Consider the following 13,605-nt stretch of genomic DNA (forward strand, 5'->3'; position numbering starts at 1 on the left):
GGAACACCAAAGAACACCATATACCCGACGTGGCAGCGGCTGCGTCAGCTTTTAACCCGCGCCCTGGTGGGGGGGGGGGCTATTTTTTGCCCCCCCTCCAGACTTTTCGATATATCTCCAGAACCGCTGCGCCGATCGCCACGAAACTTTCAGTACCCTCTCGGACATCAATTTTACACATCGTGACCAGAAATTTTTCCAAAGGCTATGATAGGTTGGCTGGAAATGACGTCAGAGTGACGTCATGTTCTGCCGTTTTCGACCAAAAAAAGGGTTTCGCGGGAAGAGCTGTCAGGCCTATAGCTTTGCAAATACAGAAAAACGATAAAGACATAAAAGATGTAAAATTGACAGGGCTACAAAACTGCAATCTCGGATTTTTGAAATTTTTGGATTTTGACCCCCAAAAATCAAAAAATAGATTTTTTGAATATAATAACCGAAAAATCCAAAAAGTTTTTGGAGTTTCGCAAAAACCGGAATATATATGATAGTCCTTACCGCCTTCTATCCACATACCAAATTTGAGATTGATACCTCATTTTTTGGCGAAGTTATAGCGAAAAAACTGTTCAAAATTGATGACGTCAAATTTTCAAACTCAATTTTTAGCAATTCTAGACCCCGTAGCGCAAAACAAAGACCACCATTAGACTCCCCGTGACGAGCTGCATCGAATCAATACCCATTTTATGCAAAACTATCAACTTTAAAATTTGACCTTTCTTGACCTGACCTTGACCTGACCTTCACCAGAAAGTGACCTAAGCCGTACCTGATAGTCTTATAACCAACACCATTGAGTTGGAAATGAAAAATTGGCCATAAAACATGCATTGCACAACCTAAGTACCTAATGTTAGGTTCATGTGACCTGACCTGTGGGCTGTGACCCTTGGTGACCTGACCTGTGACCTGACCTGGTATTGTCAGTGACCTCTTATAGCAACATATGTACTAGGCAACTGACGCCCTATCGCTGATTCTCGACAAAATGCGTTTTCTTCGGTGTTATAGCGCATTCCCTAGATGACCCGTGAACGGTGAAACATGTCATCTTTGACCTGACCTGTGACGTCATCGGTGACCCCGAGGTCAATGAAATTCGGTTTCCCTCGATAAATTTGACAGGCCTTTCGAACGCCGTTTGAATTTTGAGGATCCGTCAAGTAGTTTCGGAGATACGAGGGGGGGCAAAAAATAGCCCCCCCCCCCCCACCAGGTCGCGTTATAAACAGACCCCACCAGGGCGCGGGTTAACGGTCGGAAAGCCGTCAAAATCAATGTTATGCCAAACTCGCTCAATAGATGGCGCAGGTTTCGTTGCGCTCAGAGCGCCGATGCTAATCGCTATTCTGAGCACGATTCTGCCACTGGGGTTTCCAAACTTTGTGAAGAGGTGGGGGTAAGCATGTAGAACTAGGAAAGTGGTAAATATAGTACCTTTCTCGAATTTTTCCCACTACATTTTGCAAACAACGAGAAAAATTAGCAAAAGTGGTCTCGAAAAACCGTTGACGGCGCGCCCAGTTCCTTTTCAAAAATTCGCAAAAAATATGTTTTAACCGTTTTATGGATCAGCCCGTAGGAACAGGGCCTCGGCTAACATGTTAACTGGTGGGCCAAATGGCCCACCAGTGACCCGAAATGGCCCACCAGTCTCAAAGATTTGGCCCACCAGTTATTTTCCGAAAAATCTAAGTTTTCACATTTTTCACTTTTCAAATTGAAATAGCAGATCTTATCGTACATTTTCAGGCTGTAAAGTACCCATCGGTGAAACATATTCTTGTGAAAAAACTTCAACCTATTGTTTGCAATATCCTCTTGGGTGGACTATAGTACCCACAACTTTAAAAAAAAATCCACCACCTACGTCTTTGCTGTATGATTTTTACTTCGATTTCCATGTGACGTCACAGTACTTCCATGTCCAGTGGTGTCCGGTGTGCTCAACCGGATACCACCGGATATGGAACGGATATTAACGGATGACAAACGGACGTCCAACGGAAATAAACGGACATCACCGGACGCTGACAGTTCTCGTCCGTTTCTCGTCCGTTGGTCCAATCCGGTGAAGTGTGACCGAGGCTTTAAATCTTATGCAATAATCGTGAAAGACGTCTGCCTCTGTCAATTACAGATAGTGTCGGCGGCTTCCAGCCGATCGAGGTCTGCGAAAGTTCTTGCAAGGTTTCCGATCGATCGAGTGGTTGCAGTCACATAAGCATCAGCTCTGCCGCAGACCAGTCGGTTACAAGAAAAACTACGAATAAAGAACAGACCAGTTCAGACGGTCGGGTATAAGCCTGCGAGCGATCCATAGGCGTCGCCAGAGATTTTCGGTTGGGGGGGCAAAATCAAGTTTTGTGTTCAAATCTTGCCTTTTCCCAGTCGCTACTCACTCGTTTTACGTATTATTCGACGCGCAATAGTGCGAGGAATCCGATGGTGACAAAGTTTTCCTTCTAGCTGTGACATGTAATTTTTTAAACAGAAAAAAATCGAAATTTTGAAATTTCCGGACAAAAACGACCGTTAGAATTACAGTGGCTGCAATTGCCAACGCACTGCAGAGGGCCCCTGTGCAGACGCTTGTCGCTCATGATCATCACCCAGCAAAATGATGAAAAACGGTCCATTTAGTTGCATCACCCTGCTGAAACTCCATTCACGCATGCATGCAGAGGTTTACATGAAATGCATAGGGCTTATCCCAGCCGCCGATTGTAGCTAAGTTGGGCATTCGGCGGAGAGTGAATGTCGGAAGTGTAAATCGGAAGTAATTTCATCTTGCTCCCGTGAGTGGAAGTGTTTTGTTCACTCGAGTGTGAACAAATAGTTTCTCGTTTTTCGTTTGAAGGGAAGCACTGCAAACGCTAACAAAAAATGTTTAACGGAACCAAAATTTACGCACAGCATAGCGCAAGGGATCCCTTAAAGATAGGCTTGATACTTCCAGGCCATTTCAGGACACTCACGGTCAGTTTGGACTCTCAGAAGTCAGAAGCCTGCTTAGGATCCCGGATATCGGCGTGGGCCATCCCAAATATTTACGTATATGTGGTGCTTTAGGGCTTTCTGAGCCCAAGGTGGGGCCCTCAGAAGCCATTGTGGGTGGCGGGCGCTAAGCGAATAGGCCCAGGGTGAGCTTGGAGCCCTCGGATAACAGTGTGAACCATCGGGGTCTGTGTCGAATCCCTTAGGACGCTACGTAGGGACATAAGAAACATGTGTTGCGGCCCTCAGAGGGACGCGTGAGTTGTGACCCCTCATATGCCGTCTTGGGTGTCTGTCGCCTCAAAAGTTCGGCTGAGCTATCAGAGACCAGTTAAAGTTCTCAGAAATTTTCGAAATCATCCTCAAAGATCCGTGTGGCCCTTCAGAGGTCTACGTATGTATAAGATCCTCAAAGATCCCTGTATGGTCCCTCAGAGAACATGGCCATCAGTGGGACTCTCAGAGGCCGGTGTGGGCCCTCTGAAAGCTTCTTAGAGCTCAGTAGAGCTCCTTAGGAGCCTGTGTGAAAAGCTAGCGCTGCGACACTTGAACAATACTTGAGCCTGTCGCAGACATTTGACAAGAATTGAGCAAAGTCCCGAAAATTTCGTGTCACGCTTTGAACGAAAATTATGTGTCAGCACTCCAAAACTTATGAAACTCAGCTATAGAATGTAATTAAGAACCAACTAGGAACAGGGAATGAATCACAGCATTGACATTTCTGAGTCTGGAGTCGGAGTCTTGAAGGTTTTGGCGACTGCGACTCCGACTCTGGTTTGAACTGCACGCTCCAACCGAGTCTGACATCACAGGCATTCTCAGAAAGGTACCCCCATTTTTCCCGACCCCTAAATCTCATCGGATCTGTATCGATCTCAGGGGATGCCCGGCCCGAGGTTGGGGGGGGCAAGCTGCCCCGCTTGCCCCCCCGTGGCGACGCTAATGGAGCGATCTCAGACGGCTCGTCGATATACACGATATAAGCCAGAGTCAAACTAGAGGTAGTGTCGACGACATCCAGCAGATTGAAGCAGAGGCGGATCCAGCTCAGTTTTTTTTTGGGGGGGGGGGGGGCAAACCATAACAATTTATCGATTCTTTCCATGCATCGTCCATAGGCGTAATGTTAAAATCATGCCGTTTGGGGGGGCAAATGCCCATTTTGCCCCTCCCCCCGAATCCGCCACTGGATTGAAGTCTGCAAGCGATATTATGCGTCTTCACGACCGGTATGATGCTTGCAGTCACACATCTGACCAGTCGGACGAATTTCGAACCGTTCACAGTCAGCGTTCCAAAAATTTCTCATTTGGGCTGAAGATGACACTCAAGAATAAGAATGAATAATTTTCCACTCTCACATTTTGGGTGGCTAGAATTTTCCACTCAGACACCAAAGATAAATCTGAAGTTTGGGACACTGTTCACCAAAAGCGTACATAACTTAGTTTTTTTTTTAAAGAAAAATATTAGGGTTGCACAGTGCGCTTGGGCTTTTGAGTCAATTCTTTTCCATGCGACACCAATATGCTTAATTATCATTTTCAGAGATGTTGGGGCTGCTGCTACAACCCCCTTTTGGGTTCCTGCTACAACCCACTTCACTAAAGTTGCACTAGTGCTGCACACAATTCCTCCCGATCCACCCGACAACGCCCGATCCCGTCCGACCGCTTCCGAATCTCCGACTAGTCGGCGAGCGATCCACTCAGGGCTCGCTGATTTTTAACATCCGATCGGCCGTAAGTTATCGTCCAAAGTTTTATCTGCGTTAATATTTTGTGCATACTTGTGCGATTTTATGTGCACCGCCGGAGTATCACCACTGAGAGGGTTGTGAGTCCCTACTCTCTACTCTCTCCTCTCTCTGAAGAGTCGGGGAGGGGTCGAGGCCCGTTTTTTACATTTTTTAATGCCATCCTGACGTTTTTTTTTGCAGAATAAAGTGGCCGAAATCTGGAGAGAAATCGAAAATTGGGGGGGGGGGGGCTATGGCTACGAAGGTCAGTCCATGTCGCTGCCCAAGTGGCCCACCAGTCCAAATTCCTTAGCCGAGGCCCTGCGTAGGAAAATCGCTCTTCACTTGGAAACTTTTTCCGTCGACCCGCCCTAATGCCCACCCGGGTCCGCGAAAGTGTCGTTCCAACTCCGTTCTCATCACAGACGCTCGCTATCACGACATCATGTATTGACAAGAAGCGAGCGCCAGGTGGTCACTCGTTCTCCTCACTCCTCAGCCGCGCGTGGCCGTTGGTCACGAGAATGTTGAGCTGCTGGGCGCGTTCCAAGATTAGCTTGCGCTTCTTGGCGGAGACGGCGTGCGCCACCTCGGCACAGTAGCGCTGGTTCTGCATCATCAGGACCTCCAGCTCCTGCGCCAGACCGGTGGCAGACGTCACACACCTACACCTGAACACCTGCCCCCTCCCCAACACACACCTACACCTAAACACCCGCCCCCAACACACACCTACACCTAAACACCCGCCCCTCCCCAACACACACCTACACCTAAACACCTGCCCCCAACACACACCTACACCTAAACACCCGCCCCCTCACCAACACACACCTACACCTAAACACCTGCCCCCCCCCCAACACACACCTACACCTGAACACCTGCCCCCTCACCAACACACACCTACACCTAAACACCTGCCCCCTCCCCAACACACACCTACACCTAAACACCCGCCCCCCAACACACACCTACACCTAAACACCTGCCCCCTCCCCAACACACACCTACACCTAAACACCCGCCCCTCCCCAACACACACCTACACCTAAACACCCGCCCCCCAACACACACCTACACCTAAACACCTGCCCCCTCCCCAACACACACCTACACCTAAACACCCGCCCCTCCCCAACACACACCTACACCTAAACACCCGCCCCTCCCCAACACACACCTACACCTAAACACCCGCCCCCAACACACACCCACACCTAAACACCTGCCCCCTCCCCAACACACACCTACACCTAAACACCCGCCCCTCCCCAACACACACCTACACCTAAACACCCGCCCCTCCCCAACACACACCTACACCTAAACACCCGCCCCCAACACACACCCACACCTAAACACCTGCCCCCTCCCCAACACACACCTACACCTAAACACCTGCCCCCTCCCCAACACACACCTACACCTAAACACCTGCCCCGCAACACACAACTACACCTAAACACCCGCCCCTCCCCAACACACACCTACACCTAAACACCTGCCCCCCAACACACACCTACACCTAAACACCTGCCCCTCCCCAACACACACCTACACCTAAACACCCGCCCCTCCCCAACACACACCTACACCTAAACACCCGCCCCTCCCCAACACACACCTACACCTAAACACCCGCCCCCAACACACACCCACACCTAAACACCTGCCCCCTCCCCAACACACACCTACACCTAAACACCTGCCCCCTCCCCAACACACACCTACACCTAAACACCTGCCCCGCAACACACAACTACACCTAAACACCCGCCCCTCCCCAACACACACCTACACCTAAACACCCGCCCCTCCCCAACACACACCTACACCTAAACACCCGCCCCCAACACACACCCACACCTAAACACCCGCCCCCCCCCCAACACAACCTACACCTAAACACCTGCCCCCCAACACACACCGACACCTAAACACCCGCCCCCCAACACAACCTACACCTAAACACCGACCCCCCAACACACACCTACACACCATTCTGCAAATCCGCCGGCTCAGCTTTTTCGATACACTACAATCATTGTGATTCAGCTGAGCTAACGTGACTCAATTGAGCCGGTAATCCACAGACCAGCGAAGCTTTGCTTTCGATGTTAACACAGGGAAACAAATAACACTTATAGTAGTTTGTTCAAGCGATATGTGTGATGGCAAAATACACTTTCAGGGGGGGGGTCGAATCGCCCCCCCCCCCACCAGTTAACGTAGTCCAGAAAGCCCACCAGTAATAGGGTTAAAGGCGGCCGTCCACTGGTTAGGCGCGCACATTTACGCGCTGAATTTAACATTGGAGCCTATGGACTGCGCAACGGCTGCGGTTTCAGCGCAGAATGCGCTGAAATTTCCCCCCTTGTCCTCACCCGGACGTTGTGGATGACCACCTTCCTGAAGCCATTGGGCAGGATGTGGCGGTGTGTGTACTTGGTGCCGTAGCCGATACTTGGCATGGGAATCTGGCCCTTAAAGCGCCGCCGGGCCGCATTGTCAATACCCCTAGGCTTCCGCCAGCTCGGCTGAAAAACAAAAACACAAGAGTTAAATATCAATAGCTGGGGCAGGGCCAGGGGGGGGGGGGGGTGGTCATCGCCATAGGGACACACGTACAAGGAAATGGCTACCAAATGCTGCCAATGTGACGTCACTGGGATGCTCGAAAGCTGATTGGTCGCTGAAATTCAAGTAATGTAGTCAATTCTGGCGCACCGTGTTTTAATTCGGGCCAAAAACTGGCCAAGACACGAAATATCGACTATTTTTAAACGTTTTCATTAGGCCACTAACGTGTTCAAAAATGATCCGAGCATCTTCAGCTTTTATTCTCTTTACCTTTGAAAACGTTGAAAATATACAACAAAGTCAGACAACTCTCTCAAGCTAAACTTACGCGAACAAACGCAGAAACAGTCGCCCTGCTTCACGTCAACATCTTCGAGCTATGGATTAACAAAACTATATAATTCGGGTACCAAACAATAGCGCGAACTATTGGCTTTGTAATGAGTAATTACTTATATAATTATAATAAATATAAGTGTTACTTTTATTGATTGCCGTCAGTCCTGACACAATCACACTTTTTCGAAACATGTCAATGTTCTAATAGAGCCACAAAACAGTATAGACACTTACTAAATGTGGAATAATGCAATTATGAACGACACTACAAGAAAACAATTGGTTGATATACATGCAAAATTGATGCGACAATCTAATGAAACTGAGAGATTGATCATTTGGCCAAAAATTACGTGACTAGACCCTAAAAGGTAAGGGGGTCGGTGTTCGCCCCATCTTCCCCTTAACCCTATTAGTGACAGGGGGGGGGGTTGTTTTCATCCACCCCTCAGGTTTTCGGGAATATCTCCGAAACCGCTGAAGCTACGATGCTGAAATTTTCTGACTTTTCCTAAAACTAAATTGGGCACATTCCCTGAAAATTTCAAGTTCATAACTTTACCAGGGGCGGCTCCAGAGCACTGGGAATTGGGGGGTCCTATTCGTGAAGCGAGTCATTTGGGCGAAGATCACGATGCTGATGTATTATAACTGTATGCACCAGTTTTACGAACAGTGAATGAAAGGTATCATGTGATAACATATACAAAGTTATTGTGCATCCTCTTTTGACACGTTTTTGCTATAATAGGCGGATCCAGGCGTCCAAAAGGGGGGGGGGTATGTTTTACCTCCCAACATAGGTGCCCTGACACCACCTATGCATGACCAATACAATTGTAGTCGTTCTCTCATAAGAAAATTGTAACATAACAAGACCATTACCACCCTTTTTAGAAACAGTACCAACAAAAACCTTATTTACTATACTTTTTGTGTACCCCCAATCTCAATTATCTGTATCCGCCTATGATTTTTGAAAATGCATATTTTTAGGATCCATGTGAATTCCTGGTTCATTCTCTATCGATCGGCAAAAGCTGCGCTAAGATTTTTTAGAAATGTAGATCACGTTGAGCGAAATCGAATGCTGTTTGAATTTTGAAAATCGGCCCGTTAGATCTCGAGATATCAGGGGAGGGGTCGTAAACAGCCCCCCCCTGCCACTAATAGGGGTAGCCAGGAGCCTGCCACTAATAGGGTTAAGATGTGCCGCCACAGAAGCAGTGGCAGATCCGGGGGGGGGCAAAATGGGCATTTGCCCCCCCCCCCCAAAAAAAACTATGAGCTGGATCCGCCTCTGCACGGAAGCAGAACTAAAACTCACCTTCACACGGTCATAGCGGTCACTGTGAAACCTCTTGAACTTGTTTGTCTTTTTCTTGACAATTTTGGGTCTGGAAATTGGTTTAGGTGCCATTGTTCTGGAAAAAAAAATGCAAAGCATGTTGTTAAGGACAAAACAGGCGCAAACGATAGGTATTTTTGATGTCTTGCCCCAGTTACTCTGGTCAGATGAATAAAAGGATGTGTTACAGATGGCACAGTTCATTATCGCAAATGAAGCATAAAGGTTAGGCTACACATCAGTGACCATCCAGGAAATTAGGTGCGTTTTGAAGATCCGTGATTGCGGGACTTCCTTGAAATTGATTAACATTTTCCCAGAATTCCCGTAAATTATCAAACGCTGACGCAGGTATAAAAACAATTAGTACAATCCCGATAAACGAACAGGTTTGTCTTTAAATGTTTGTTTCGTATCTAAAATAATTATTTCAGTCGAGCACACTGCACAATGGAACCGGAGCGAAAATTAGCGCGACATCGGTACTTTTTCGTGTTTCGTGCCCGCTGTTTACATGAAAGGGCATTCATACAAATGGTAGCCGGTATACTTTCTCAGCAATAACCGATATATTTAGTCAATTAATCATTCGTAATGTCATTAAAGGAAGACTGCCACCTTCAAAAAGTTTTCTCAGATCGGCCTATGATTTATTCCCTGGACAAAACAAAATTTTATAATTCACCTGACAAAGTATCATCACGTGAATCGCGAAAAAAATTGTCGATTATCATACAATTATCAATCGGTTAATGTCTAGTGACAATGTTTACACATCACTAGACTTCAAGGTCATAAGATTATTACATTTTATTTGAAAAAGTAAGGTATTTTATGATTTTCTAATATATGATTTCATAAGAAATTGGCCATGTTTAATTTATTTTGCATTTAAGTTCGTAAAACATTTAAAAATCATGGCTCATTTGGAATGGGTTTGGCGGCCCATGTTAAACCCCATTTCCCACACTTTTTTGGGAAAAATGAACTACTGAATATATAAGTTTAACTTTTATTTTGACACTCCAAAATTCTTCTCTGATCTCGAAACAATCAAAGTTTTGAAATATATTTACCAAAAGATAAGAAAATTCATGTTTCAAAGTTATCGATAAACAGTAGATGTCGGTTTTCTTGGACTAAAAAAATGGCATCAAACTGAACTTTGGTCTCCGATTTCTCGCAAACGGGTTCGAATTTCGGAAAACCGACTTCAGTCTGGGACATAGGTGGCTCAGCTCTAGTGAAAACCGTTTTGTGGAAAAAAGGTGGCAGTCTACCTTTAATTGATTGATTAATTAATCAATCAGTTGCCCTGCGCTGACCTCTACTCGGTTCGGTCATGTGATAAGATGGTAACACCTGTCAGCCGTCAGGTTAGGTCATGACGGCACCGGAAATTTCGATAAGCAAATAATGTAGCCATCAAAACCATGATGGGAATCTGATGGCTTGCATGACTAGAGTACAGGGTGTCCCATAAGTTCGTTCTCACCTGAATTTTACTTTAAAGGAAATAGTTCACTTTTTAACATGGGTTTTGAACTGGAATAGCAGTTCCGTAGCTTGGGCTGAGACGAGCATAAATCAGGAGCTTTTACAGCCCAACGATCACCCTAGGCAAAGATATTCTATTTCTCGTCCCGAAAAATGTGTCTTGCGTTGAGGATGTGTGCCTTGCATATATTCGCATCCAGTATGAAACGAGCATAGGTCCCGAAAATTCTTCAGAAACTAGAGAAATTATCTACAAGAACTCTAGAGAAATTCGCTCCAGTGAGGCGCTCCAGTAACAAAAGCACGAGCAGATCGCCCAAATGCCGGTGGCCGCGATAATTTCTAGTTTCTGAAGAATTTTCGGGACCCATGCTCTTTTCATACTGGATCGCGTGTGCCTTATAGAAACTGAAAAGTTCTTCCTATATCAAAAATATAGAAAATAATCTTTTGTTGTAAAAAGGTTTTATTTTCTTTGCTGATCATTTTGAACATAAAAAATCACAAATCCATTGCAAAAAAATAATTTCGTGAAAGTGAACTATTTCCTTTAAGGCGTTCTCTGCTTTCAGAACACGCTGATCTTAATTCGTAAATTAGCTTATGTGGTTGCCATGGCAACTGGCAATATGCTCCACCATGATCATTTTCTCCAGACAAAACATTTTTTGCTTTAGAGTTCAGTTCCTGTATAGACGTCTGACGCCGCAACATAGAGGTCTCTGAGACGGGTACGTCTTGGCATTTCGTCATCACGTAGGCCATTCGGGACAATTGAAGGTGTCTGTACTCTGTAGCCAGCTTGTATGTAGCCAATGTCTGTCGCTAACTGGGCACACAGTCAGAAAGTGACGCCGATTATTTGTCGGGAGTCAGTCCAACCTAAAACCTAAACCTAAAACCTACCAACCTAAAACCTACAACCTAACCTAACCTAAAACCTAAATTTTGTGCTGTTACATATTAGTATCAACAGCGTCACAATTGTCCACTCAGACCTAATATATACTAATACCCAGAAGAGTACAGGTAGTCAAAATTGGAAACATTTCCAATAATAGGAACGCCTCCATAAATGAATCAGAGATACCACAGTGCGCCCGACTGACATAACCAAACATGCCCTGCAGCACCCTCTTTTCACTGGCGTCCGTGTGTAGCTCCAGTATAATTACTAAGGCCGATATGGGAAAATTTAAATCAGTTGGGCAAACTAGACCTTTGGAATCAAAATATGGAGGCATCAAAAGATTGATTCCTTATGACCATATTTGGGCATAAATGCAGACCATTTCTAACTTACCAATCACATAAAAATAAGAGTGTTTCAAGAAGGAGCATGCCTGATCTTGAACAGAAATGCTGGAACAATCTCCTAAGCAAAATAATATTGCTCCTATCATAACAATTTGAATTATATAGGTAGTGAAAGGCAATCAAGGAATTGATTCACTTTAAACAGATAATCATAATATTGATTCCCCATCAGCTGGCTAATCACTATTTTGATTCACAGGTAATGTTAACAGATAGGCAACGACTTGCAAGAATACAGCATTTATCTTGCTATTATTCTCATTTAGTGGTATCCTCAGCACCACAACAGATACCTATAGCATTGTTGTACTTTACCTTCACTACATTTGATAACAATTCACAATTTTTAAATGCCAAGAATAGGTACAAGAACTGAAGCAACAGGTAAAAACCACATAAATAATATAAAAGCACTACCCCCGCGTTCGATGTCTCTCGGACGACGAAGATTCTACGTCGTCCGGCCAATCCCGTCCAAGGTCAGCGGGGGCTCGGCTGCAGTTATGGGACGTGATTGGCCGGACGGCGTAGAATCTTCGCCGTCCGTGAGACATCGAACGCGGGGTACAACAATGATAATTAGGGGTTCAAAAATTTCATTTTGACATTTTACACAGATACTGATTGTTTAGTATGTGATTCATGATACAAAAAATAACACAGTGTGATTTACTCAAAACAGCTTTTACGTGATGGACAGTGGCTCCGTCTTTTTCCCATTCACATGGCCAAAGGGACAATTTCTTAGCTTTGAGGTAACACTTTTTGCAAACCTACCACATTTTTCTACCTTTTTAAAAAAATCTCACCGTCATGGGCCTTTTTTCAACCGTAACGATACATTTGAAGTCAAAAGTGTACCCAAATGAATCAAAAAATTGATTCCATGCCCATATTTGGTCATGGCTCCACCCACCAGAATCAAATTATTGATGCCTCCATATTTTGATTCCAAAAGTCTAGTTTGCCCAACTGAAATGTTTTGGGGGCAAGTACATCAAATTTCAGCATGTTAGTCCTTTTCTATGAAATCTGACAGAGCACACAATTCCAGGCATCAGTCATTCGCAGGTGGTTCGTATCTTAAAAGTTGCCGGCTATTTTTCTGACCGTAAAACTGGCCCCTGAACATCAAGAGATTTCCTTGAAAATCAAAATATGCGTGATACAAATGTGGCCGACCATGTGTATTTCCCATCGGTTGAACTTTACCTGCGTACCGGTTTCCCGCAAAACTCGACAAAACGCAGATCACGGACGTGGGATCCCGGATGGTGTAGCTAGACCTTAAAAAGAAAATAATTTAACGAACTCTGTCACCGACGTACCCACTCGACCAGTCCACACCGGAAAAGGGTGGCGCCACTTCAGTGCAGCGTCAGCCATAAGAAGTATGAAAATAATTGTGTTTTCGTTGTTTTTCAAACAAATTTGTTTGTAATAAATAATGTACATGTAATTTTTATTTTTTTTTGTTAGACCAAATTAATATTCAGTAACAAAATGAACGTGAAACTGCCTCAAATTGCTCCATAGTAAGATTCCGGACAAATCTTCTTGAAATCTTCGTATGACACGCGTATTTGGAAATTCCGACCTCGACGAGCATCTGTGGTAGAAAACCACCACTTTGGTAGGGGAAACTACTGCTGTCTGCTACCATTTGCACCGCATGTCATTTTGCACCGTGATGTGTCGCTATAGCTGCGACATCTATGCATATTAATACATATAAACCGCGACATCTGTGTGCGCTGATTCTAGTTAGCGATTAGCT

General features: G+C 45.4%; 1 protein-coding gene across 3 annotated transcripts; it reads right to left on the minus strand.

Moving 5' to 3' along the window:
• Positions 1 to 5,177: 5,177 nt before the first annotated feature.
• Positions 5,178 to 13,268, minus strand: LOC122379797 (60S ribosomal protein L32-like). Of its 3 annotated transcripts, none has more exons than XM_043362409.1 (4): positions 13,157 to 13,268; positions 8,994 to 9,090; positions 7,132 to 7,284; positions 5,178 to 5,378 (listed from the first exon to the last, which is right to left on the minus strand). In XM_043362409.1, the coding sequence occupies exons 2-4, from the start codon at positions 9,084 to 9,086 to the stop codon at positions 5,220 to 5,222; spliced, it is 405 nt and encodes a 134-aa protein (XP_043218344.1). In that variant the 5' UTR covers positions 9,087 to 9,090; positions 13,157 to 13,268; the 3' UTR covers positions 5,178 to 5,219. The 3 variants fall into 3 exon arrangements, with proteins under 3 accessions (XP_043218344.1, XP_043218265.1, XP_043218423.1); XM_043362330.1 differs by having other exon boundaries at positions 13,041 to 13,218; XM_043362488.1 differs by having other exon boundaries at positions 13,049 to 13,191.
• Positions 13,269 to 13,605: the final 337 nt, after the last annotated feature.

Source organism: Amphibalanus amphitrite, unplaced genomic scaffold (genome assembly GCF_019059575.1).
Source record: "Amphibalanus amphitrite isolate SeventyFive unplaced genomic scaffold, NRLGWU_Aamphi_draft 000000F_arrow, whole genome shotgun sequence".
Lineage (NCBI taxonomy): Eukaryota > Metazoa > Arthropoda > Thecostraca > Balanomorpha > Balanidae > Amphibalanus > Amphibalanus amphitrite.

Excerpts from the sequence above, each read along its gene's own strand:
- LOC122379797 (XM_043362409.1), bottom strand. The coding sequence starts at position 9,086 with ATGGCACCTAAACCAATTTCCAGACCCAAAATTGTCAAGAAAAAGACA. Across the intron at positions 7,285-8,993 it reads ACCGCTATGACCGTGTGAAG|CCGAGCTGGCGGAAGCCTAG; the intron begins GTGAGTTTTAGT and ends TTTGTTTTTCAG. Across the intron at positions 5,379-7,131 it reads TGGTCATCCACAACGTCCGG|GAGCTGGAGGTCCTGATGAT; the intron begins GTGAGGACAAGG and ends GGTCTGGCGCAG.